This window comes from Drosophila pseudoobscura, chromosome X (assembly GCF_009870125.1).
Source record: "Drosophila pseudoobscura strain MV-25-SWS-2005 chromosome X, UCI_Dpse_MV25, whole genome shotgun sequence".
Taxonomy (NCBI): Eukaryota; Metazoa; Arthropoda; class Insecta; order Diptera; family Drosophilidae; genus Drosophila; species Drosophila pseudoobscura.
Window position 1 is genome coordinate 61,618,422 of NC_046683.1, and position 26,598 is coordinate 61,645,019.

The 26,598-nt window shown below is 45.4% G+C and overlaps 5 protein-coding genes across 9 annotated transcripts in view; 4 read left to right on the forward strand and 1 right to left on the reverse strand.

Moving 5' to 3' along the window:
- Positions 1-50: 50 nt before the first annotated feature.
- LOC6900257 (cuticle protein 38-like) lies at positions 51-656 on the forward strand. Its single transcript, XM_033383815.1, has 2 exons — positions 51-206; positions 274-656. Exons 1-2 carry the CDS (start codon positions 195-197, stop codon positions 619-621), a joined length of 360 nt encoding a protein of 119 aa, XP_033239706.1. The 5' UTR covers positions 51-194; the 3' UTR covers positions 622-656.
- A 563-nt stretch (positions 657-1,219) lies between these two features.
- On the reverse strand, positions 1,220-1,760 carry LOC6900256 (cyclin-dependent kinase inhibitor 1C-like). The gene is made up of 2 exons (XM_015188543.2): positions 1,669-1,760; positions 1,220-1,609 (listed from the first exon to the last, which is right to left on the reverse strand). Exons 1-2 carry the CDS (start codon positions 1,678-1,680, stop codon positions 1,280-1,282), a joined length of 342 nt encoding a protein of 113 aa, XP_015044029.1. The 5' UTR covers positions 1,681-1,760; the 3' UTR covers positions 1,220-1,279.
- Positions 1,761-3,396: 1,636 nt separating this feature from the next.
- LOC6900255 (cyclin-dependent kinase inhibitor 1C) lies at positions 3,397-4,025 on the forward strand. The gene is made up of 2 exons (XM_002135548.3): positions 3,397-3,501; positions 3,566-4,025. Exons 1-2 carry the CDS (start codon positions 3,490-3,492, stop codon positions 4,007-4,009), a joined length of 456 nt encoding a protein of 151 aa, XP_002135584.2. The 5' UTR covers positions 3,397-3,489; the 3' UTR covers positions 4,010-4,025.
- A 5,372-nt stretch (positions 4,026-9,397) lies between these two features.
- On the forward strand, positions 9,398-11,247 carry LOC6900254 (ubiquitin-conjugating enzyme E2 Q2-like). Of its 3 annotated transcripts, none has more exons than XM_002135547.3 (2): positions 9,398-9,532; positions 9,725-11,247. In XM_002135547.3, the coding sequence occupies exon 2, from the start codon at positions 9,730-9,732 to the stop codon at positions 10,897-10,899; it is 1,170 nt and encodes a 389-aa protein (XP_002135583.1). In that variant the 5' UTR covers positions 9,398-9,532; positions 9,725-9,729; the 3' UTR covers positions 10,900-11,247. The 3 variants fall into 3 exon arrangements, with proteins under 3 accessions (XP_002135583.1, XP_033239801.1, XP_015044028.2); XM_033383910.1 differs by having other exon boundaries at positions 9,401-9,651; XM_015188542.2 differs by having other exon boundaries at positions 9,468-9,482.
- A 285-nt stretch (positions 11,248-11,532) lies between these two features.
- LOC4812408 (uncharacterized) overlaps positions 11,533-26,598 on the forward strand; it is a 100,918-nt gene continuing 85,852 nt past the window's right edge. For all 3 annotated transcript variants that reach the window (XR_004470001.1, XM_001352907.4, XM_033382964.1), the window contains exons 1-2: positions 11,533-11,729; positions 11,784-11,853. Coding sequence is in view for 1 of the 3 variants with exons in the window: in XM_001352907.4 (XP_001352943.4) it covers positions 11,845-11,853 (9 nt within the window). In the remaining 2 variants the exon portion in view is untranslated. The remainder of the gene's footprint in view (positions 11,730-11,783; positions 11,854-26,598) is intronic.

The following is a 26,598-nucleotide window of genomic DNA, read 5'->3' on the forward strand; positions in this document are numbered from 1 at the left end:
AAACACCATAAACACCACAAAGTGCAAGTGAAGCGGGCCAGGCGTGGCATTTAAATGAACCACATGAGCTTACTGGTACTCGTACTCGTTGTGGACATAAGTCAAAGCTGCAGACAGACTTTGGGTATAAATAAGCAGAGCTAACGGCAGTGACAGTATCAAACGCAATCATCCCTCGAAGAAGCAAGACCAAGATGTTCAAATACGTAAGCTTTTCTTGAAAGAATGCTGGATGAGCCGACATTGAGCAACGTCTTTCTCTTCCACATACAGGCTGCCGTCATCCTCGCCATCCTGGCCTGCGCTTCTGCCAAGCCCGGCTTCCTTGCTGCTCCTCTGGCCTACAACGCCTTTCCTGCCGCTGTCGTTGCTGCACCAGCTCCTGTTGTCACCGCCACCAGTAGCCAGGTGTTTGCAAGGAACTACAATGGAGTTGCTGCTGCTCCCGTGATCGCTCCAGTTGCTGCTCCTTTGGCTGCTCCAGTGCTCGCCAAGTATGCCGCTGCCCCTCTGGCCACTCCTCTGGCCTACCACTCGGCTCCCCTAGCCTACTCATCGTCTCTGGCCAGTCCTCTGAGTTACTCAGCTCCTCTGGCCTATAACGCCCCGGTCCTTTTTTAAGAACCTTTCAATAAACGAAATCAGAATTTAAGAAACTTCGACTTTGCTACTTTTTGGGAAGGACTTCAGTCTTTACTAATTGGATTTAACGGTAGCACTTAAACAAAGGCCCTACAAGATGCTGTCTCTTTCGAAGAATATCTAATGCATGTCACGTAAATGACATAAAAATCATTGTCGGCAGCTGGTGTCCATTGTTCGTTACATTCAATTGTCCGAAATTGATTTGTTTTTCGGTGTAATTTTATTTGGTCAGCTTTTTACACAACTTGCAATAATGTCAAGGTCGAAGGGTGACCTGTGACCTTGGAAATAGGATAAGATAATTCATTTTCTGGTCTCTGACCCATTGCATGCCAAAAGGAAGCGAGCAAACTTCTTCATTCGCCCGTGGTCATGAGCTTTTTAATACCAAAATGTGACAGTCGCGCCGTGTAAAATGATCTTCACTGGCGAAAAATGTCTAGAAATCAGCAATTGGATGAAGGCGGTGGTGGGCCTTTCCTCTTTTGCTGGGAATTATTATTAGGTCGAGGGATACTCTGACGACTCCACGTCGCCAGCGCAGTTGGCGCAAGATGAATTCAAATCAGTTTTGATTCCTATAGAGTTTTATATTTACTTTAAAAATATTATTAAATTATCACAGAGGAACGCCTTAAAAAAAAATTGGTTGAGGGGCTGCGGCATAGCCCAAGGGTGTTGTGTAGGGCAATGGAGCAGTGGCAGCATACTTGGCAATCAGAGGAGCCCCAATGGGCGAGATGAGGCGAGTGGCAATCGGAACTGGAGCTGCAACCGGCAGAGGGGCAATCACGGGAGCCGCAGCAATGCCATTGAAGTTCCTGGCCACCACCTGGCTGCTGGTGGCGGTTACAACGGGAGCAGGCGCAGCAAGCAGTGGGGCGGGCACAGCGGACAGTGGAGCCGGGAGGAGCACTCCTGGCTTGCCGGCAACGCAGGCGACCAGAGCAAAAACGACAGCCACCTAGTAAGACGGAATAAGATGATGTTCTAATGTCCAGGAGAATGCTCTACACCACTTACGTATTTGAACATAGTAATTCTTCGGCTTGCGTTTGTGGTTGCTTGAAGAGCGAAAATGTGTTTGATGCCCGGCCATCGTATTCGATTTATTTTTATAGCAAATCGTCAAGCGAACGTGACGAAGGGCCCGCAGGAAATTAGCATTCAGAGCGCACGCCTCTACGGCTAGCTGTAATAAGTGCGCTGTTTTAGTTGCGTGGCTATATCTGTGCATATCTACGCGTTTATGAAGTGCAACAAATAGACAAAGTAAAGAATTTACAGTTAAAGGTGAAGCCAAGTCAGGGAATCAAGATGAATCTTTATTAAAGTTCCACCACAAAATATCTCTAAAATATTGAACTATATCAAAAAATCCTAGCGGTATATTTGTGTACCTTTATTACCCAGGAATTTTCGAGCTCAACGCCAGTAACATTCGTCAGATGCCTCCGCTGATAAGATAGAAAAAAACAGGTTTTTCCATATAATAGCTTGGAAAATGAGCAGTAAATATTTTATATATTAGTACAAAAATGTTATGTCCGACTCACTTCGCAGAGCTTTGCAATTTGGTAACGTAGCGTCAGCTCATATTATGGCTTATATCTTTAAGCCCGTACATTCGATTGTGGTCCTTTTTTTTGCCGAATATTGAGTTATTTAATACCATGCAAACATAAATAAAACCCTTTCCAAATTTGATTTTTTCATTATGTTGTTTTTTACATTTTATCCTACAATTGTAACGTAACGACAGAATGGTAATGCCACCATTAAAAAACGTGATTTTTAGCATCATTCTCGATTAATCATTATTTGATTTAATGAAATATGAAACAAATTGAAATTTCCAATGAAAAAGAAGAGCAGCGTTCTACCATTTTTATTCCCAAGGGTCTAACCCTTGTGGCAGTCAAAGAAAATGTTGCCATCTGATTGCTGTTTCCCGAATAAGCACCTTCTTTCTATTCTTTTATTGACTTTCGGTTTAAATTAAGCTATTTGTTGTAACGTTTTCTAAACAAACCCCAAAAGGTCAGTCAACTACCTTAAAACCGCATCCAACCTTGACCCAAATTGTGCAAATAAGCCATATTGTAATGTCTCCAGCTATAGAGTCGAATTCCGTCCAAGAGTCATCCATGTGTGTGTACTTTCTGCTGACCAACGTTTGTGGCCAGGGACGTGCTCAAAGTGCTTAATTGGCCAGGTTCCATGGGACTGCCAACAGGTCTCTCTCTCTCTCTCTCTCTTTCTCCCTCTATGTTCGCCTCGGGCCAAAGACAAAGGGTCCATGGGTGAGATATTTTCACTTGAATTATTGTTATCACTATTTTGTTACATTTTAGAGATGGCAGAATATAAATATCGAGTAGATAGAAGGCCCAACCAAAGGAAGCCACAGCTGGGAAGCAGCATTTTTCCTTTCCGATTAACCTACTTTTTTCTTCATATGCCTGTCATCAGCCAAATGAGGTAAATGCGGTAAATTCCCCCTGAAATCAACAATGCACAATCCCTGCTCTTCCAATACAAATAAGCCAGACTTACTGACTGACTGCATCAGTCCAAGTACGATATTTGGCTGCCCTTCGGGTTTTATGCTGTCCCTCAAAGACCTAATCAAACCAACGAACCACCAACCACCAACTAATATTTGCCGACACTTATAATGGGCCAATGGTCACGTTGCCACCAGAATTTCAAGTAGCCACCGACTCGCCCACGTTTTGGTATAAATATGCCAGTGGCTGCCTCCACTTGTCATCAGTCAGCGCTTCGCTCTCCACCCTACAAAACCCAACCAGCCCAGAAAAATACACCAAAGTACCCTCAACAATGTTCAAATACGTAAGATTCACATTTTTGTTAGGTTTTTGATGACTAACTAATGGAATTTCTATATCTTATACAGGCCGTTGTCATCTGCGCTCTGATTGCCTGTGTGGCCGCCAAGCCGGGACTACTCCATGCTCCACTGGCCGCTCCCCTGTTTGCAGCTCCTGCTCCCGTTGTGACTGCAGCCAGCAGTCAGGTGGTGGCCAGGACCTTCAATGGCATTGCGACGGCTCCAGTGATTGCCCAAGTCCCCGTGGCTCCCGCACCAGTTCCAGTCGTTAGGACTGTTGCAGCTCCTTTTGCTGCACCTCTGGCTGCTGCTCCTTTGCCGGCTCCCATTGTCCGAACTGTGACAGGTCCAGTGCCGGCACCCTTTGCAGCTCAATATACCGCTTCCTTTGGAGCTGCCTACGCTGCTCCCTTCGCCCATCCCTATGGTACACCTGTCATTGCCAAATACTCGGCTCCCTTGGCCTATGCACCAGCACCACTGAACTATGCAGCGCCCGCCCTGTGGTAGAATTAACCAACCAACCGTCCCATGTGTGTTCAATGACTGATAGCCCATAATAAAAATCGTTTAAATTGGTGAAAAAAAATTGCTCCCATTGTTTGTTCAGGCCACAAGATTGGGCTGGTTTTCAGAGAGACAGTGAGAGTATCCTGAAAGGAAAATTTATCCCGCAGCATAAGTAAAAGTAACAGCAAAAATCTAAATTCTATTCAATCTGTTTTATAGATTACTTATTTGGAAGAGCATTCAATTGAAATTGAATTATCATTTGCCAGACTGCTGTGGACTGCTGCTCAGGATCCTTTATGGAAGTGAAGGAAGAGCATTCAACTGCGAACCTCGGCACTTTTAGTTTTCATCATTCTTTCCTCCACTTTGCTCTAAAGTCGAAACCCCACCTCTGTGCTCCCCCTTCTGGAAGGACCATGTAGAGTCAATCGTTTGTGTCGCGTCGTCGGGTCTTATTCGGGTCATTTGTGTTCCATTGTCCCACAGCACAGTGGCCCCGTCTACGTTTCTTAGAACGAATTATGGCACATGAGTCGGTGTACCGGTGGGTGAATGGTTTTGGGTGGTGGTGGTGGGTCACCAGGTTATGGGGGGTCACCTGCTCTAGCTCCAGCTCCTGCTCCTATGGCAAATCGTTTTTCATTCCCTTTTCATCGGCATTGGCCATTCATTTGGCTTTGGCAAACAATGAAGGAAGCGAAGCGCATTGAATGACCAATAAATGTTAAAATAATTTCTATGCTCCCTTTTAACAGAATTTTCAACTTCAAGTTTTCCGACAGCAGCAAACGACAGGAAAAAAGGAAATTGGGAAAGTAATGCAAAGTAGAAAGCGAAAACTTAAACAGCCAAAGTGATAAGAGAAAAACATACACGCAATTTCTCGCTCTACTCTCCTCCGCACACCCCGTACTTTCTGGCTGGGAATTTTCCATGTCGACGTTGGTTGATTTTCAACAGCAGCGCAAACGCAGCAAAGTTTATCCTCAATTAAACTTTTTGTTGTTGCGGAAAATTGCGCTTGAAGTTGGGTCCACATCCGTCTATGTGTGCGTATGCTCACACACATGTGCTAGTGTATGCGTATAGGCCATACGTCCGGACCCACGAGCCAGCTCTACCGCAATCCTCTTCCCATCTTATCCCGCTGCCGTTCCCGGTCCCGCTCCCGCTTCCCGCTCCCGCTCCCATTTCCATTTCCATCCTCATCTTCATTTGTTGGCTTAACTTTTAACTCCACTTGCCTTAATTTTCGAGCCAAGTTTATTGTTGTTGCTCATCTGCTCGGCACAATTTTTCGGTAATTTCCGCCCTTGTCTATAGAAAAAGTACCTACGAACTCTTCAACTTCCCCATTACTCTCCTTTCTTTGGGTGGCGGACTGGAGCGGATGGCTTTTGCCTAACCATCTCTGAATCTTAGAATTTCATTAGCTAGCCCGCTTCGTATGCGTTTTAATTTGTTGCATCATTGCCTTGTCGAGTTTTTCTTTTAATTGATCCAATATCAAGTTCTGGCGGGCTTCTTCAAGCCGTACTTCTTCATTACGGGTCAAAAGTTTTTAATGCATATTTTCGAGTAATTACCAAGACTTTTTCATTATGTTCTGCACCATGTTTTCGCGGCTTATTTGCGGCTGCGCTGCGGTCCATTGGGGCTCATTAGAAGATGCGATTATTCAATAAAAGCATAGATAAGTATTTATAGATGGAGGTAGGGATATTATGTAGAATATGTTACCTTTTAGGTTTGCTTGATCTCGTTCTCATATTACATTTTCACGAATGTCCTCGTTCATTCGATGCCTATCTAATATCACGCATTGCTCATTTCGATATCTGCTTGATATCCAGGAAACACACACACCGCTGACTAAATTCTTAAAGGACTTTACCATCGAATCGTATGCTCCTATGGTGGTAAAAAAAAAAAAGTAAAACCGAGCAGACAAAGCGAACGAGACGTTTGTCGAACCCGTTCTCGGTTGCGGTTGCTTAGGCCCCTTTTGGATCAGTGCGGGGACGAGTGTGGGTAACGGACATGGCCAAATAACGGCACTCAGTCACTCAATGCGGTTGCTTAGCCTTTCAGCTACAGACCGCAAAAATCCTGCAGCCTTTGCTGGCATTTGATATGACGAGAAGAGGAGCGAGAAGGAGGACGAGGACGAGAGAACGAGCACGGAGAATGAGAGCGACGCGCATTGCACGGCGTTTGGTATACGGAGTACGTGATTTGTTTGCCAGAGCAATTTACATGCCCCGGCAATGGATGGATGAGAGATGTGGCATCACAGCGATGGGCTGATGGCGATGGGAGATGCCAATGGAGATGGAGATGGAGTTGTCGAATGCCGGATTCTTCTGCGTGTGCTGCGTGGTTGTGGGTTGCTGGGTGTGGCTGATGCCACTTTGACATTTGGCACCCTCAAAAACCAGAAGAAATCGCGTTCTCGCGTGAAATTTTCAATTTCCGTAAGCCAGGTGGCGTTTGCTCTCTGCATCGAAACTTTAATCTCGTAATGCAAAGCGATGCGTGGTTAAGCGTCTAAATAATGAGCGGCTGTCGAAGCTTCGCGGGCGATAGGGAGACGAGACCAATTTGCATTCACGCTAAAACCAAAACCAAAACCAAAACCAAATGCAATTGACATGTCACAATGGAACGACGAGGGGCGAAGCTTAATCAGAACTAATAGAAAAAAGCGCTCCTGCCATGGCCAATGAAACAAAAAGCTGCGAGATGTCTGGTCCTGGTTGGTCCTGGCTGGTTCTGGCTGGTTCTGGCGCCGCTTTGGTTCCTGTCAATTGCAATGAGCTTGGGGGATTTCGCTGAGCTAAGCCTTTTCCAATGAATGGGGATTATTGCATTGATTTTTGTCGATATTACGCATACGCAGCAGCGTGTGTCAAAGGTGCCACAATATAGGGAAGGAATGAATTGAAATACCCTGGGAATTTAGGTTGTTTGTACGGGCATGTACGGGTACTATGTATGTACATATATCTAAGTATTGTATGTATATACATATCCCTTGAAGGGTAAACTAAATGGGAATTTTTCACTTAACTGCATTCATCTAAAAGGACATCAAGATACGAGAATTTTCAGCAAATTTCTTGCCTCATAGCCTAAACAAAGGAAAGAATTTCTCGGATTGCCTTCTCTTCCGGCTATCAACCCTTTCTTTGTTTCTATGTGTGTGCGTGCATGTGTGTATATATGTATGTATGGGGAATGAGGGAGAAAGTTTTTCCCGAAGTTTTTCTATGTGGAAGTCTTGTCCCATGTGCGTGAGTGGGGGCGGCGGTGGTGCGAGTGTGCGGGGGTGCGGGTGCTGACACAGCTTCTTCAAATCCGCTTTTGGTAACGAAAACGAAAAATAATTAATTAAGAAGTGCAAATCATAGCAAAATTATGCGGGCTGCCAAATTAAAACGAAAGCAAACGCCACCAACAGACACATCACAGAAAGCCAGGAAATTGTGGGGATGTAAGCAGAATTACAGATGTGTTTTCGACGGCGGCGACACGAGATGAAAGATACACAAAGTGAAAAGGAAGGAGGTGCTTCCGTCCATTGCAAAAGAAAGTTAATGAAGGATTGCGCTGCCTTTCTGCTGGAAGGTGGAATAAAGTTAGGAGGATATATTTTTGTATATAGACATGAATGAGTACTGACAAATGGAGATGTTAATAGAAGAAGAATACATATCCAGAAAGTGACATATCGATTGCTATTCGAAAACTCCAGCACTAAAACTTACCCGCAACACGTTCCAAGTTTATAAATTCGCAATCTAAAGAACAATCTGTCTGGCTCTAATAAACTGCTGGCCAAACAATTTGCGGTCTGATGACATATGTATGTATGTACAGACTATCCTGCACAATTTCTCTTTCTCTGCCATCAGAGGGAAAAGCGAAACTCCTTGGGGAAAAGTGTGGAAACAAGTGCAACTGCCAAGGCTATTTAAAAGCATCAACCTCAACTCCAGCTCTCGGTTCAACTCCTTGAGTGTCAGCTTGGATTTGGTCTTGGTGGCCACCAGTGAAGCAGGGGACCGAGGCTGAGGTCGATACCGGGGCCGGGGCCGGGCCGGGACCGGGGCCTCCTCGCCAGTCACAACACCTGAGGGCTCCAAGAGATAGAGAGTATATTCCGGCACTATAATCACGAGAGGAGTTCCCTGGGTCGACTGTATCTGTCTGTGTATTTAAACTTTTGTAATAATCTACGGCAAATGCGCAATGTCAGCGTCTTTAGATGGGAGAAACTCCCTTAACCAAGCTAAAAGTTGTGGGGCGCCATTTTGCTTTTGCTATTTGTTTTGCGACTTTTGTTGACGCTGTCTCTGTCCCCGTCTCCTAGATCCAGATCCAGTCCCAGATCGTCCTCCCTGATGCTCCCATTGCCTGGCGGCGCACAAACTTTACCTTTGCCCAAATTTCATTTGCAAACATTCCGGGAGAGTCTGCAAATTGAGTGTTTAATTGCAATGAAGTTGCATTCTAGACGTCAGTGGCAACATATGCATCAGACTACCCCAGGAGTCGCTCCATGGAGCGGAATCTCTCTAAGCGCCCGACCAGCTATTGTTGCAAATTCCATGCCATGAATAAACTGCCTTGAATGTGGGAGTGGATGCTTGAAAGCAGTTTTGGGTGGATGAAATTGAATTTCGTTCCACAATACTAATCCAATTAATCCAGTTTATTTGTAGTATGCAATTCTTAGGATTCTTTGTAGGCTTATGCATCATTGCTCGCTGAGTTCAATTTAATTTAAAGTATTTATTAATAGTCTAAAAGCATATAATAGGCATTTAACCTAAGCCTAGTGTTGGCAAAAAGTTGAGTTTATTTCGAGCGTAGGTGCATCTATACAGAATATTCTATGAATTCATTATGGTGCCCTGAAGACACTACTAGAATGTGGCCTATAGGCCTATATAGGTTTATATGCCAATGTAATAGCCTTTTCAAACTGCCGCGCGTTTGCTATCGATATCGGAATAGACGAACTGACGCAGAATTGGCTTTGTAAAGAATTGTAAAAGAAACTGTCTTTCCGCCAAGACGCAATGATGCAGCCCTAGTGTGCTCTTAAATATTTTCAAATAATCTATAATGGATTTACTAATTTTTAACTGCGTTCCAAAGACAACAGCTCCAAAATTTCGAAGCCAGAGTAACCCCATTAAATTGGCTGTGCGGATCGGCTCATCAAATCGTATAGATAGTAATGTGGTAGCGATACAAAGAATTACGATGCAATTGGGTATACTATTTGTGATTTTTCGAGTGACTCTATATTCATCCCTTCATCTTTTTCGGTGAAATTTATAACAATGTTTCATTGACCAATACTTCAAATTATTAAGTTCATTGTATCTGATATTTTCCATCGAAAACAGCTCTGACTGGTAGATCTTTTGGATGAAAAATAAAATAAAATTTCATGAAACGGGTGATGTTTTTTTTTTGTGTGTAAATTAAATTGATTTTGGTGAAAATTCAGTAAGGCTTTTGGTTTCACATCGGTTCTCTAAATGTTTGGAAGTTTTCTGTGAGAAAAAAAAAGGAGAGCAAAGGAGGCAAACGTCACATTTTAATAGCGCCAGAAAGGCGAAAAAAAAGTGTTAATAAAACGAAACACAACTAAAAATTAAAATTCTCGGCATTTCACGTAATTCTTTACCCGTTTTTCAGACATTATGGCGTGTCTAAGAGAACTGAAGCTGGAGATCAAGACCCTGGAGAAGATTTTTACGAAGGACCACGAGCGCTTCCAGACTCTGAACTCCAGCCTGGACGAAATGGAGTTTCGATTCATCGACGCGGCTGGCAAGCGATACGAAATCATGGCGAGCATTACACCGGATTACCCATCGTCGCCGCCAGTCTGGTTTGCCGAGAGCGAAGAAACCAGCGTTGCCAGTGCCGTGGAGATGCTCAGCACCACGGATGGGCCCGACAATCACCTGATCTGCCAGGTGCGCATTCTGCTCTGCGCGCTGTGCCAGCTGTACAATGTCCCAATGCCGGGCGATATGGACAGCTTGAAGTTTCCTCTGGACGTGCCGCAGGATGGGGAACCATTTGGATACTGCGAAGAAGGCGACTCCGATGAAGTCGAATTCGGTGTTCCTGCTGAGGAAGTCGACGAGCAGGAGAGCGAAGGCGAGACTGAGGAAGAGGGCGAGGACGAGGACGACACTGAGATAGATCTGGCAATAGAACCGGTAGTGGATGATGACAGCAACAAAGGCTTAAAGAAAGAGGATTTGGCCACACTAAACAGACTGCGTGGAGAGCTAAGGAAAACCCATTTGGAGGGTTCCCAATTCTGCTCTGTACAGTCATCTGATCGCTTGATGAAGGAACTACGCACTGTTTATAAATCGGATTCCGTCAAAAAAGATATGTTTTCTGTTGAACTTGTCAATGACTCTATTTACGAGTGGAACGTACGGATCAAGTCTGTTGATCCGGACAGCCTTCTTCACAAGGATCTGTTGAAGCTGAAGGAATCTGGCGAAGACGGAACCATACTACTTCGCCTTAGCTTCAACGATAAGTATCCATTCGAGCCGCCATTTGTCCGAGTCATTTCTCCAGTCATCAAAAACGGATATGTTCACTCAGGCGGTGCTATCTGCATGGAGCTGCTGACGAAGCAGGGTTGGAGCTCCGCCTACACCGTGGAAGCGATGATAATTCAAATAAGCGCCACCCTCCCCAGGGGAAAGGCCCGCGTGATGTTGGACCCGCCATTGCTTCGAGAAAGTATGTATAGTCTTCCGCGAGCCCGGGAGAGCTTCAGGCATATCATGAAGTATCACGAAAAAGGTGGCTGGTACACGCCCCCCAAGAGCGACGGTTAAGGGGAAGAAATCACTCTGACAATGCAACCCCACCCACGCCCCATTCTACAATACCAAACACACATTCTAAATGGGGTTTAAAGTCGTTTGGAAAAATCCATTCAATAAGTCACTAGCAAAACGAGTAAAAAGTAACGTTTAAAACACATTAGTAAATATTTGAAATGTAAGCGTGAGCACAAGAGCACAAAAATCAGTAGATGAAGATCACAAATTCCACAGTTTATTTGTACCAGAAAATCACCACTGTAACATCAAAAACTATAACACATACCAAAATAAGAAAGTAATTGTCAATTTGAGCACGAAATGAAATGATTAAAAAGAGCATTGGTCTTAGAATGAAAAGAGTGAAAATTCAGGATGAATATGTATCAAAATGTTCAAATAAATCAATCATAGTTTAATAGAACTGATTTTTGTATATACATATGTATACCTTTTTTGGACTAATTACTATTAGGGGGGTTGGGTTGGGAGCTTCTTTTCCAATTTTCACTCGCCAGACTTGCTAAGCCTAAAAGTATGCAGCTTCCCCTTGGCAGCTATCGAACACCTCAATCGCAGCCTGAAAGTATGCAATAATTTTGTGCGCTCTGGTAGCAGCTGATTGCCGGCTGGTAGGTTGCGCGCTACCCAACACTACAATATTAATCAGAGTGAAAACAATGCCATTGCACGGGCTTATTGTTATTTTAGTTGTTTTATTCGGTCCTAGTGGAGTGATATTGGGAGATTTGGGGTCTGGAAGGCCCCATGCCCTTCTGCGCTGGCTGGGGCACTTCTGCAATCTGGAATAGGATTATAGTTTCGCCCGCAAACCCGAATCGGTACGTATCCCTTCCTGTTGGAATCCAACACGCTCACTTTTGTGTCCTTTTTAGGCAAGTCTCAAGCTGATTTTTGGCTAAACACCGCAGCAACAACTTTCAACTTTGAATAGAAATGATGAAGGTATGTATGCATGTGATCTACTTCAGTTTCCCCAGTGCGCTGTTGCCCCGAACCTCAGACCGCCTAACTCTTGCTCCCCCGTCTGGGGATCTTGGATGAGATGAGCCAATCATTTCACTTACGTTTTCATATTGTCAAGCGTCAAAAGTAATTTGCATTTAGCAAATATTTGCGGCCCCGGCCTGGGCCCGGGCCGCAGGAACCTCTCAGCCATTTACCACTTGACGGAGAAACATCAAAGTGGCATCCCGCCATGCGTGTCAAAGGCGTCGGCATAGCTTTAAGTGTAACTTCCTTACCGTTTCGTTTCGTTCCGTTCCGACTGTCTGTCGTCGTGGAGTGCCACGGGGTGGGGCACCGGCACCCTTCCTCTTTTCTCCCCGCCTGTGGCGTCTTTGCGGTGCGGAGGCGTCAAAAGTGACGCCGCGTCAACAGCGGCAACGGCAATGGCAGCGACAGCGGGGATGGTACGCGACGTGGGCTAAAATGAGGTTTCAACTCAAGTGTTCGCCAGGACTGGGCCTCAGGCCGTGGCTAATTTTTTGATGGATTTTCTTTCCATTCCTGTTTCTGTCTTTTTTTCTCTTTTTTTTTCATTTCTGTGGTGTAGAGCCCTCTCCCTCATCGTTTATGTGTCCGTCTCCTGCTCTGAGGCTTTATGGGCGCCTCTCCGTATTTTTTCAGTTGGGAAAAACTTTAAAATGGATGCGAATGCATTCGACAACTTCTCACCTGGCCGATCGAACCGTGTCCCGAGTTATTGTTTCGCTCGCGTGTACGGTGGCGATAACTTTTGTGTGATTTTTTTAGGCGGGTGGCGGAATTGGTGGCGCGACTCGCGCGGGCGAGGCAAGTGCAAAAGCCTTGCCAGTTTTCGTTGTTGTTTGCTTTGAATTTTTCAAATCATGCCTCCCTCCCAACCATTTGGCAAAGCTGTTTCTCGTCTACGGCTGCCTGCCGCAATGCTTCTGTGCATTTTGTTGCACTTCGGTGTGGCGATGCGGTACGGTGTTGCCGTTGCCCCCGTGGGTGGTTCAATGAATTGTGGAATCGATGGACAGACAGACATATTCGATTGAATCCCTGTGGCCATGGCGCCGTCAGCTTCTTGAGTGCAGGGTGTCTGCAACTAAAATCTAAAAACTTGTATATCATCCGACGAAGGAATTTTCTGTAGCCGCATTGCTTAAACTAGTATAGAACATATCCTTAAGATAAATCCAGTTTTTACCCGATAATCTCTCCCATGAGGAAATTGCGCTTTGTACAGGCGTGTGGTTTCGAATAGTAGTTCAAGGGCTCCCAATCATTAATCCGTTGCTGAACTCATAGGCCAACCCTCTGGCACCTTTTTCCCACACATTTTTTCCCCAACTTGTTAGCATTTTTAAGCGCCAGAGTTGTGCTGGGGAAAAACCTCTTTGTTTTGCTTTTGACGATGGCTCTGCTCTGTGTCCTTCTCGAATCCTCTCCTGCTCTTGCTCCAGCTCCTTATCCGGCTCCACATGGCTGCAGAGGGCGCGTGCACGTGTTCAATAACAATTGTGTTGCATACTTTAGTGCAGCAGGACGAAGGAATCGGGACAGGACTCCAGTATGGGCGGGCATTACGTTTTAAAGTAGAGTCTGCAGGCATCGCAAAGCAGGAGGAGACGACCAAAGCGTCAAACGGTTTACAGCAAATCAATTAGAGCCGAGAACTTTTCCCAGCGCTAATTGCAAGAGATTTTCCTTCTCCTTCTCCTTATACTTCGCCTGCTGCTCCTCAGCTGCTTTTCCTAGTTTTCCTTGTTGACTTTGTTGTTTGAGAGCGCGCGCTGAGCGGCAGCCAAAAAACTGAGAATGAAAATAAAATAAGTTTCAGTCGGACAAAGGATAGCCCGTCTCCATTCGCTCTCCCTCTGGCCGAAAAAATTGTCGGGGATTTATCATGGGAGCGCTTTGTAAGGCTTTTCGGCTCCGTCCTCACCATTCTCGGCCTGGCCATGTCTGCATTGCGTATTTCCTATTCGTGCAGCTGGAAATTAATGTGCAAGCCTTTTAATTACACGACAAATAAGCAAACAGCCCAAAAACTTTTGCTCACTTTGTAAGAACTTGAAGATAGAGTGGCTATGGAGACCGGATAGGGCGGGTGCGGATTGCAGGGACGGCCTCAATGAGAGATGAGAAAAATCACTTTGAATTTTAGGGCTGCAGAGATTTCCCCAGCGAACACTCGAATATTCGATCATCATTTATAGACGTGACCATCCAACAATTATTTCCTTGTGTCTCTATAGATGAATAGATGAAATGTTTCATAAATGTGTCTAGGATGTAGGTCGAAGCCATCAGAGATCATGGATCAGTGATCAAGAAAGCGACCTGAAAGGCTATCCCAAGCCTCTTGTTTTCATTGAATTTTTCCAGCCCTGATTGCCCAAAGTCCGCAACATTAGTTTGGCTTATTTAAGCCAGTTTTTATGTGTGTGCACTGGCCACTAATTAATTTGGCTTTGACAGAAAAATAGTGGCTAAGAAATGGCTGCTGCCTGGTTTTGGGGACACACTTTTTGTGTGTTTGTGGCAATGCAGTTGATTCATGACTTTTTTGCAGCAGTTTTCCAGCGTTCCCCCTTATTTAAATGTAAAATCATGGGAAAATTTATCAAAATGCAGCTTAATCAGCTTTATTTGCATTGATAGCATTTGCATTGCATTTTTCAGCGAGTGGAAAACAAAAGGAGCTGATAGACAGAGAGCTGCGGGGTTGAGGAGAAACGCAGCATGGCGTAAAATGCATTAAAAGCGAGGCAAACAAGTCGGACCGGCAGCAGCAGAGCTCCCTCTAGTAGGACCCCAGTCAGAACTCTGCGCCGCACCTCATTCAAAAGTTATGCATTTTCAAGTGTCTGCGCGAAGGTCCTGGCTGCTTGACTGCTGGACTGCTGGACTGCTACTGGTCCTGCTCCTGCTCCTGGTCCTTGTCCTGGATTGTAGTCCGTGTTCCCAATCCCGGACGGGACGGCTGCTCCTGTGCCAGCTCCCGCTGTTTACAAAGCTACTTAATCGAAGTGCTACCAATGCCGCCGTCGCCGCCGCCGTCGTCGCCGCCGACGCCGCTGGCATATCCTGCACATCCTTCCATCCGCCTCTCCTTCTGTGTACATTAAATGCAAAAATGTTTTATTATTTTCTCCTTTTGGTTTTACCAGGTTTCAGCGTTTTTTCCGCTGCATCCATTTGCGTTCTGTTTGCTTCCGGTTTTCATTAATGGTCTTAACATAAAAATACAATTTGCTGACGTTTAACTGGTTTGGCGAACGTTAATAAATTTTTAAGCGCTGTTTGATTTCATTTTTTCAATTCCCCCCGTCTCCCGTCCCTCCGTCCCGTCTGTACCCACCTCCCCACAGTCTTTCCCTTTGTCTGCCTTCTCCAAAATGTATTGAATATTGATTGATTGCATCGCCGCGGCGTGAAGCTACTCCACTCGTGCTCCAAGTGCGGGGCGACACCTCAGGCTGCGACCAAGGTGCTCGCTACCATCCTCATCCTCATCCTCCCGTGCTTTTTTAAGTGTGCGGCCTAAGGGGCTTCCGCCTGATCACCCTTCCAATCAATCTGTTTACGCTTTTGGGATCTGAAGCATTGGTATGGGTATGCGGCATTGGGGCATGTTTCGCTGCGTGTGAAGACTGAGATTGCTAGACGCTTATGGGTTGGACACGGAATCAGCTTATGATGATGAATCATTTGATTCTGTTTCGGAGAAATTGTGAGCGAAGAGATTGAAGACATTGGAGGCAGGGCAGATCAGGGCAGGGTACCCCTCACTGGCAATTAGCCTTTCTTGTTGAATTCAAACGAATGTTGTTGGGCAAATCTGAAAACAGAAGGGCGTAGGAATGAATGTGTATTTCATTTACATATGGATATGAAGCAACAGCTATTTCTCTGGCGATAAGATTTCAGTATATATGTAACAATTCGACTCTCACTCTCAGCAAATAAAAGGAACAAATAAATGAGAATCAATCACTACTTATCTGACAATTATCTCTAGAGAATCCCTTCGCATTCCTTTTCTAACCGCAACCACAACTCTTAAAATTTTTAATTAGCACAATAAAAACCGTCAAACATTTCTGTTAATTCGATTAAACAGTGAAAACAATGTCTGACATCTGACAGCGCTGACAACTGCAGTGCCTATCCGCACACAGCACTGCACCTGTTACTGCAGCAATAAGCCAAAACAGAAACTCGAATTCCCCTCAATAGTACTCCACAGTAGACAGTACACAGTGCACAATACACAATACACAGTCCACAGGCCATACTCCAACCCCACTCTGTCAGCCTTTTCATTTAATTGCGGTTGACTTTTGGGGTTTTGACTTACAGAAGCAGAGTGTCAGAAGGTGGTAGGGGGTGGGGGAGGGGTCGGTGGATGGGGGAGGTTGCGGCGAGATGGCCCAGTGAATCGGAGAGTGTGTGCCCCTCTCTCACAGTCTGCCACTTGGCAACAAAATGCCAATCATCAATCAAGGTGATTTGTTTCAATGCCCCCCAGCCGCACATTTCACGCTGTTGTGCACCACTCCAGGATCCTGGATGGACAGACACTGATAGCGGTTGGATAGGGGGGAGTGGCAGCGGTAGGGGCAGTGGCAGCGGCAGTGGCAGTGGCAGTGGTAGTGTGATAGGGTAGGGTATCCAGAGGTTTATTCAGCTTGGCACATGTGGCCAATCACTTGCATAAACTTCAATTGCTCTCTCTCTCTCTCTCTGTCTCTCTCTGTCTCTCTCTATCTCTCTCTGCCTCTTGGCTGGCAGTTGTTGTTCATCAATGAATTCAATCACGAAAATGCTGCCCCATTTGCCTGCTGTCCTCCTCCTCACCACTCACTCAGAACCCACCCAATACATACCCCAAACAAACCTACAGACACAACACACTCCTTGCCACACGCTCAGTCGTTGCATATTCATGAGGCAGCAGCAAACGTTGGCCGCCTTCTTGTTTGAGTTACTGACGTGGCTTTGATTTAATTGCCTTGATTTTGTCTATAATTTATTTTAAGCCTCATTCCCGACAGACCCACAGATTTCACCGAGCGCCATTTTTTCCGGCACAAAAAGTTCTTTCTTTTTGTCCGAGCAAATAATTCGTTTGACTGCATCCATGTGGAAGTGGTCGTTTCTGATTTTTGTTTTAATGCACACAATGCTACCAAAATGGCCCCCAAAAATGTGATCTATTTTAGTGCATTCCACAGTCTGATATAGAACCGTCTCGTGCGTAAAATTGTGCAAGTATTTCCATGGTAGTATTTCAACCTCCTTCCTGTGCGACTTAAACCGCAACAACACATTTTTTGACGCTTTAAAAAGTGTCGGGGCTACCGCCACGAGCATTTTATTCCCCGTTCACTTTTGTCGCCATTTTGCTGCACGCCAAGACCAAGAGCAAGTGAGAACCCCCCAAGACCAAGAAGAAGTTGTAGTCTCCCAGGCATCGCTCGCACTCTCTCTCTCTCTCTCTCTCTCTCTCGCTCTGTCACACTTTTTCTACCGTTCTCTGTCTCTTGCTTGCAGTCATGTTTCATACTTTTATACAGATTTTTTGTTTTTATTTTGCGTGTAATACTTTTTTTTTTGTTAAATTCCGAAAGAGGTGTGCGCATAAATTTTTCGGTGCCCTGCAGGCGAATTCTTTATGCAGAATACTCCGCAGTAGCAGGGAGCGAAAAACTTCCCGAAAAAAATGGGGAGGAGCCGAAGAGCAGCAGCGTTCCGAGGGAACTAAATTCAGTTTGGGGCCAGACTGATTGTAATTTCATTTGGCTCCTCTCCGCCCACATCCTTCCATCCTTCCATACTTCCACCCACCCATCAGCCATTACCGATTTTGGTTATTCCATTTTCCAGGCGACAACAAATGTCATTTCCTGTCGCGTCGCCTTGTGATTTGTGACCCGAGAAATCGTAATCGCACTTTATCTATTAGTTACATTTTACCCCGGCCTGGATCTTCTGCCCTTCCCTGTCCTTTTGTCAGAGTCCCTGTCGTCGTCCTTTAATGAAATTTACTCGGGTCGCCCTCCGTTTTCTATTTACTTTTGTGGCACAAAATTAATAAAGGCACAAGGAGGTGGGCCGGCCCCTTCATCGGGCAGCTTCCTTTGGTCCAACGGGAGGAGGGGGCCAAGTGGAAACTTAATCCCCAAGGAAATTATGTGAAAAATGTGCGTGGGTTTTGGCTTTTGTCCGGCACTTTCCCTGCTGATGGCTGGGCCGGCGAATGGGGGTGGGGGGATGGATCCCTTTTCATTTTCTAAGTTGTTAAGCGGCGAATAGCTGCAAATATTTTTGCTGGCCAACTTAAAACATTCAAACATTCAGCGTAAGGCAGGAAATACGAGCATAAACTGTTGGCAGTGGGCCGTGGCCCGTGGGCGGTGGGCGGTGGGCGGTGAGACGGGTCGAATCAACGTGAGAGCAACGTGACCCCTTTTCCGTTTCGGGTTGCCATGTTTAGGGTTTGTCTTTTTTCCATCTCTTCCCCTTTGAATTGGAGGTTCATTTTTAAGCTGCGCAATTATCATTAAGTGGTTGGTCCCTGCCGATGGTCAGTGGCGGCGTTCCTTGAGAGGGTTCGTATGGTTCCATATTGCCAAGCTGCCATTATTGGAATCTGAAATATCCAAGTATTTGTCTATCCCATGCATCGGAGTAACAAAACCTGATGATAGATCCCCCACTATCCCCAACTTCGCCCCTGCCTGGACGAAGCATCCCCTTGTCCCCTCTCTCTTTATCTTGTATTTTTTTCTTGTGCCTGGTTTTAGGTTCTTTTCTGGCAATTGTGTAAAGGTTGCCGGCAATTTTGTTCAATTTGTATGGGTCTCTCTCTTTTGTGCAGCTCTTCGTGTGGATGTTTTACGGAGCGAATAATTTCCATGCCACGCTGCGTATGAGTTATGCGAGTTCTGCATAATCCAACCAGCACACACATAAATACATAAATACATATGTATGCACGTTCGGCAGAGAGTTGGTCGCGTTTGATAGATGGATATGCTTCTTTGCGTGCAAGGGCCCGCAATCAGGACAATTGTATTGGGGCCTTTGTGAGGCGCCTCTGACAGACCAAAAGTGTCAATTACAGACACGGACACACATACTCGTACTCGCACTCGCACTCGTACTTGTACTTGTACTTGTACGATAGGGGCGGGGAGTGACGGAGAAACCGAGATGGAAGTTTCTCCTAATGCTTATGTAAATGTCAGGTCATTGTTTTGCCACAGACATAATGCCGTAATTAGGCAGCAGCATAAGCAATTAATTAGGTTCGTTAATGCGAAACTAAGTCAGAAGTAGAGATGAGTTACATAAAGTTGTCTTGCGTTTAAAGTCAAACCATACGCACACGTAAGCATGCACTGTAGATTCCTTAATGAGAAATCACTACCTATACACTGATGGAGTATCAATGCACAACATTCAATTCGGAAATGTCGGCAATTAAATAAAGAATTTGCCTTTTCCTGCTCAAAAATATGACTGTATAAAACGTAATCAAAACCCAGCCATCTAGAAAATTACTTGGTTATTCCCTGATTGTGTGTGATAATTAAATATTCGACATTAAGTCTCTGAGCTGCTGCTGGTTTCCGAATGCATCTAAATAATCCCCAGGTCACCAGACGGCAGGTCGCCTCTTCCCCACCGTAGTGGGGACCCCAACTCTCCTTTCAACGTCCATTCATCACCTGTGTTTGTATGTGTGCGCGTGTGTGTGTGTGTGTGTATGTACGGAGCGACTGCTGAGTGAGTTCTGTTTTCCGTCTTTATTTCATTTTAATTACATTGCATTTAAATTTTACATTTGCTCGGGGCGAATGATTTTCCCGCCTGCCCTAGGGCCCAGGTAGTCAAATCAGGCGTATGATAAATTGATATGCATTTTCAATACGATTACTCTCACATATATCAGGGATATTCTGAAATATGCATACGTAAGTACATATGCGTGCTTATCTGTTCTTTTCGCCCTACAATAGATATTAATAAAGTTGCATGCATAAATTCTCTTTACTTGAATTATTCTTAATTACACACCCGCCCACAAAATCCAGAGAAAGTGGCTTGCAAAATCATTTCAAGAGAAAACAAAACCAAAACCCTCTGGTTTCAGTGGCGCACTGCTTGAACCAAAGCTTCAGGTTTAGGTGATGAGCTGCTTGCAGGATCAGTTCAAGCGAGAACGAACCAAACCTTCAGGTTTCACTGGCGTACTGCTTGAACCAAAGCTTCAGGTTTAGGTGATGAGCTGCTTGTAGGTTCAGTTCAAGCGAGAACGAACCAAACCTTCAGGTTTCACTGGCGTACTGCTTGAACCAAAGCTTCAGGTTTAGTGGATGAACTGCTTGCAGGATCAGTTCAAGCGAGAACGAACCAAACCTTCAGGTTTCACTGGAGTACTGCTTGAACCAAAGCTTCAGGTTTAGTGGATGAACTGCTTGCAGGATCATTTCAAGCGAAAACAAGCCAAACTTTCAGGTTTTAGAAAAGGAACCAAACCTTCAGGTTTAGTCGATCGACGGCTTGATCGAAGCATTTTCCAGTATGTTTCCCCAGGTCTAGCTGATAAATATTCAATATTTATTTAATATTAAAACCTATCTCTGAAGAATTTTTCAATCAAATCATACAGATTTTATTCTTTTCTTAAACCTAAACCTTCTCGTGGTAGTAAAAAAAGCAAACATATGTGGAAAAAACTGAAATTTTAATTAAACTTCAACTGAGAGTTAAAGCTATGGTCGAAACGAACGGTGGATGGGGAGCGGGCTTCGTTTATCCAGAAACCAAAAACCAGCCGCAGAGCAGCGAACCGTCGACCGCCGAAACATTTCAAAGACAAGCCACCAACAGCAGCAACATCGACAACATCCACAACATCCACAACACATCCTCACGCCAGCATTGGAGAGGATGACGACAATGGATTAACTCAAACCTGTAACTGCCTGACCGCACAGACACTGAGGGGGAAAGGAAGAGAGTGGGAGACAGAGTGGGAGCCACGAGTGGGTCCAGTTGATGGCCACATGTCACAGACATTATGGAATCATGAACTTACATATGTGCACCTGAATGTGTTCGTGCGGGCGCGAGGGGCAGGAGTAGACTCCATTTTGCGGTGGCGAACAGCGATTGCGGTCTGATTGGAGATGGTTTCGTGATGGCATTCCAAGGTGTTCCGGGCTCAGTTGCGCGTGTAATTCTCAACACTAATTATTGAATGGAACTGTTAGCGGTAGTAGATCCTTCTTGAGATACGGTATGAGAGCTCCTCACGATGCCATAACTAAGACCCCCAGACACATGGCATTTCAATCATCAATCAAAGTGTTTTGTTACGACTTTCATGCGTCATGTTCATGCCTCGCTGCTAGCCCAGACCCATTTCATTCTCTTTCTTGTACGTGGAGTAACTGCCTCACAGCCTGGTCATGTGTGTAGGTGTGACACTGTGACACAGCAGACGACATTTATGGTGTCGCCGAGAAGGATTCGCATCAGAGAGCCGACAGACAATCAATCACATGCTCGAAATCAATTGCGGAATTCTCGAAACGAGGCCCGGTCCTCGTTTTCAATTTCATTTTGCTAAATATTTATGAGGCTAGCAGCTTCTTCCGCCTACTCTCGATTTGTAATCCTAATGAGGCGTAATTAGAAAAACATTCGATTCCGTTTCAATCGTATCAATCAAAAGGCCATTGCGCTTTTTATCAGCCCGTCGCCCCCGCGGTCCCCCCCGCCCACTGTTTGACCATTTTAACGAAACTTTAACAAACTTAAGTTTCAATTTTCTAGCGCATTATTGGTAATCCCTCTAATCCTCCGCCTCTTTTTTTGTTTTGTTTGTCGTTCTTGATTGCTGCTTAAACTTTTCTCACTTTTCATCGCCCCCACTTGTTTGTGATTAAGCTTTATTGTAAAGAGCTTTTTGTGCGCCTTTTGATTTATAGATATTGGATCATGCCACACCTCCACCCTACTCCCAGTCCCAGTCCCAGTCCCAGTCCCAAACCCCTGCCTATGCCCATGACTCCTCCTCCTGTGGGACACTTTGTATATGGAGTGTCGGGCACGGAGTCCATTGGTTCTATGGAAGTACAGTATTCAGAGGAGTTTCAGAACTCAAGCTGGGACCTTATCAGCGTATTCGCTATTCGGTGTAGTCACTGTTTCGGTTCTGCGAGTTCTGTTTGCGCCTTTATTGCATACTTTTAGGCGCACCCGAAGTTGTTTACTGCCAAACGCCAGACCACCCTTCCGTCCTTGACAGCCGCACAATTTGCTGCTGCGTTTTTTCTCCGAGCCCTCGTACGAGCACGAGGGTACGAGTATCTCTCAGGGCTTGTTTGTCTGCTTCTCTTTGAGGGCCCGGGTTCTCCCTCTCGCCTGCCGCCCTTTGTCGGTGGCAAAAAGTTTGTGCACTGATTGCAAACTTGTTTCAATTGTTTCGCAGACCAAACCGAAGAACTGGACTGGACTGAAGGTTCGAGGTCGAGTCGGGGCAGGGCAGGGCAGAGCAGAGCAGAGCTCTGGGTCTGGGTCTGGCTGGGCATCGGCATCCGCCATGAAAGTCAAGGCAAAAGTCGAGCGGCAAGAGCAGCGAGCACTTGCATATTTCTGTGGCTTAGTTTCCGTTTCACAAACGAAATGAAATGAAACGAACGGCATAAAAACCCATTGAAAATTTGCATACGAAAATGAAATTCAAATAGGTTTTCCATGTCCCTCACAATCAGTTTTCCGGATGAGACCAAGCCACACAAAGAATAGAGGAAACTTTCGCTTTTGCTTTCCGTTACTCCTGCGGACTGTGGTTGTTGCTGCCAATGCTGCTGTTGCCAATGCTGCTTTAAGCCCGATATTTATGATCTCATATTATGCTGAGGGGATATTTCATATTTGTAGCCCAATCTTCCCTTTTTGACATGGCTATTTTAATCTCAATCTTTTGACAGGACTTGTTTGCCAAAAGCCCCGCTTGGGCTTCTATGACGCCTGTTATCAGCGGAAAACGAATTGAATGCGAAGTAATTTTTCATTGAACGTTTCGCCAGGACTTTGAAATGCAAATCTATCCAGTTTGGTCCTTTGTCTCTCTCTGTCGTACTCCTTCCTCCCGCCTGGAGGCTGGAGGTCTGGGTTACAGACACTCGAGCGGCTCGAAAGCTAATAAAATGCAAATTTTTCATCGCGTAAACAAAGTAGACGATGTATAGAGGTGGAATTTTCAGGGTGGGAATATCGTATATCGCACCAATAGTTACCTTGGATCCCCAATTCGACCAGAATTACAATGGATAATAGCATTTCTAATTAATGTTTAAGCCTCTTCAATCACCTACTCGTCGCTTGGCCCAGCCTCTGGAGCGTCTCCCATCTCTAATTGTCGATGAAAGCCGAAACCCTAATTCATTTCCATCAAAATCGGCTTCAGATTCGACTTTGGGCCTCGGACACTGGGAGGCACTCAACAGCCAGGCCAGCCATTGATTTAATGGTAAGCTGTTGAATTTTGATGGCTTTTAATTGTCTTAAGACCAGTCGTAGTTCAGCAAAAATCCAATCAGGACTCCTTTGATAGAGGCGTAGCGGAGAGGGTGTTGAGTGTGGAGAGTGGAGAGGGGAGAGGGGAGAGGAGAGACGTACTGTTGTCAGCACAATAGTTTGGAATTCCACTTAATGCTGACTACTGACCCACTTATTGGTCACTTCTGTGGCAATGTTTCCGCTGGCCCGTCCACCGCTGCCAGGGGCTTCAGGCCACCCAAAAACCACTTGACTAAACAGCACTCAAATTTGATTTTGATTTATGCTCTGCTGCTGCTTCTCCATTCTCCATTCTCCCTCTCTTTGTCTTTCCCATCCTCATCCTTTCCCATGCTCTTGGCCATCTCTGGGCCCTTCATCCGGGGCCAACTACAATTGCAGGCTCATAACTTTGGCATCTATCGTCCTTTCATTCGTTCCTTTCATATTTACATGCTTCTTACACGCGCATTGGCGTGTAACGGAAATTGAGAAGAGCTCCTTGAACGGGGCCCCTCTCTCCTTCGCTCCCTCTATCGCTTTCTCTTTCAATCTTTCACCAAAAGGGTTGTCCGAAAAGGTTGCCACTATCCACTATCCCCCAACCCTCAACCCCGAAAACCCCAAACCAATAGAAAGCTTATGGAGCAAACGTTTTTGGTATTTTATATTTTTTTTTGTTTTCCGACTGCATCCTTTGGCCAAGACACGGACACTCCAACTCCGACTCCAGCCCCCTCTAAACCCCCTCAAAACACTCACAATGGAAAATACAATTTTCGCAATCTTTGCTTATCTTTTCATCTCTCTCTGTGGCTGCTTTTGCTGCTGCCTCGTTGCTTGTTGCATGATTCGCTGTTGCTGCTGCTGTTGTTGTTGGCCAACCAGAAAATCGGTAAAAAGCTAAGGCAACTGGAAAAGAGGGTAGGGCAGGGGGTAGGGCTTGGGTCCTGCGGGTGGGGAAATATCCTTTGTTTGTCGGCATTGCCGGTAATGCCAAGTTGTTGCAGTAAGCACATAAGCATCAGTTATGAGCGAGAGTTGCTTCAAGTGTTTCTCCCTATTCAGTGGAATGGGAAATAGTAGGATCGGATTTGAGGAGTAAGCAAATAATGGAATTATGTGGTATTATTTATGGATCATAGCACATATGTACCATGCACAAACAAAGACCCATCAATTCCAATGGTACACGATTTGTGTGGGCTGGCTTTTGAGCTGGCTCCAGGCTCTCTTAAAGCTGTTGATAAGTCCAAAGAGAAAGCCAAACGTACATACGCAATGGAGTCGCCATTGTCTTGTCTGTTCTGCAATCTTTGATCTTTTACTTACTTATATTCAGGCACTAGTTACAGTTATTATTTTAATCTTACACATACAAATACTGACACGTATTGATATATATATATACCCTTATTGACACTGCCTCTAATTTCTTAAAATTGCCCACGCAATATCATCTGGCAAAAGCTTTGATTGGAAAAGCCCTGGATACCGCACCTTGAATGGGATATCATTTCCATCTTTTACCATTCTATTTTGAGAATTTTGTAAATAGTTTTTTCCTATGAACTTTTGCAGCCACCCTCATTCGGCCTCTTCTTCTGCCCTTTGTATTTCTTATTGCTTTTCCGGGTTTTATTGTTGTCATAATGTGGTGGCTTGTTGCTGTTCTCTCTCTCCATCTCTCTCTCTCTCGTTGGCCCCGTAACACCTTCCTTCTCTTTTCCTTACTCCCTCTCCATATATATGTATATCTCTGTGTCTTGTACTGCTTTAGAACTATTGCCAGTATTGACTACTCCGCTTGTTCTTTCCACCTGCGCCCATCCGCCCCATGGACCCATGGACCCATGCTCATCTCTTTTTCTTTTCATTTCTGCATTTTTTTACTGCTTAATGCCGGGACATGGACACAGAACACCAGCATGCGACGGGTGGATCCAGTCCACTCCACTCCACTTCGCTGCAAGGATCCAACAGTTTATGCTACCTTTTTGTCTTCTCGGCATACCATACCGCTCGGCATTCGCTCCCGCCAGCTCAACCATTTTGCCAGGCTTCTTTGCTGCATTTTTTATGGGCAACACACAAAGGTGTATTTTACTTGCCATAAGCAAGGATTGCATACATTGTTTCCTGCATAGTCCTTGTATCCTGGCTGATGTTCTTGTTTCTCGGTTTCTTGGTTTATGCGTCAAATGAGGATATTCAATTTGAGCTTGATATGCATTTTATTATTTGCCAGAGCAGCAACGCGAGGGGTCAGGCAGGGGGGGGATTGAAAATCAAAGCAATCATCATGCGCCTGAATGGATCCAACGGGGAGTCTGAGACTCGATTACATATTTACTCGAGTTACACCTGCAATATTCTTATGATTCATAGGGCGGCTCACGTCTTGACTGCAGCAGTTTTCTCCAGGATCTCCGGTATCTCAAATGCCTTCGTCTAACAATACGCACGCAATTACCGCAGGACCGCAGGGGGCAGGAGGGCAGGGGGGCAGGAGGGCAGGACGGCAGGAGAGACAGGGTCCATGGGCGAAGAAAACTTCAACTCCCCAATGCTTGACGAAAGTTTCACAGTTGTCCTGATGATGATGATGGCGATGGCGCCGGGGCCACAAACTTTTGCAGGGCTCTAATTGCCCAAGTGGCTTTCGAGAGCAGCGTCGTCGCCACGTAATGGAGAAAGGAGACCGAAACTTTTTCCCCAATTCGACAACATCTGCTCCATCTTCAGATCGTGCTCCTCTAGGGCTCCTTCAGCAGTCCTCCTCCTGTAGTGCTCCTCCCACACTTTTATTTCACTCACAAAATGCACAATCAAAGCTGACCGTTGGCGTTATTAACACAAATGAAAATTGTGCAACATACACACACACACACACACACCCACGGACTTATAGCCGTACCCGTACCCGTACCCGTATATCTCCCTGCCTGTTACTTATATTTCAATTTATTAGATGGTCAACTTTTGTAGCGGGAAGTTACCGGAGGTGCAGGAGGTGCAGGGGCAAGAGCAGGAGCAGGAGGCCAGGCCAGGTCAGGCCACTTGCCCTAATGAAGTTCTGGATTACAGAGAGATGCGAGATGCAATCAGAGAAACTTCCTCACATATGGGTGTGTGTAG

Bases quoted from the DNA above. Each gene is read 5' to 3' on its own strand.
- LOC6900254 (XM_002135547.3), top strand. From the start codon at position 9,730: ATGGCGTGTCTAAGAGAACTGAAGCTGGAGATCAAGACCCTGGAGAAG.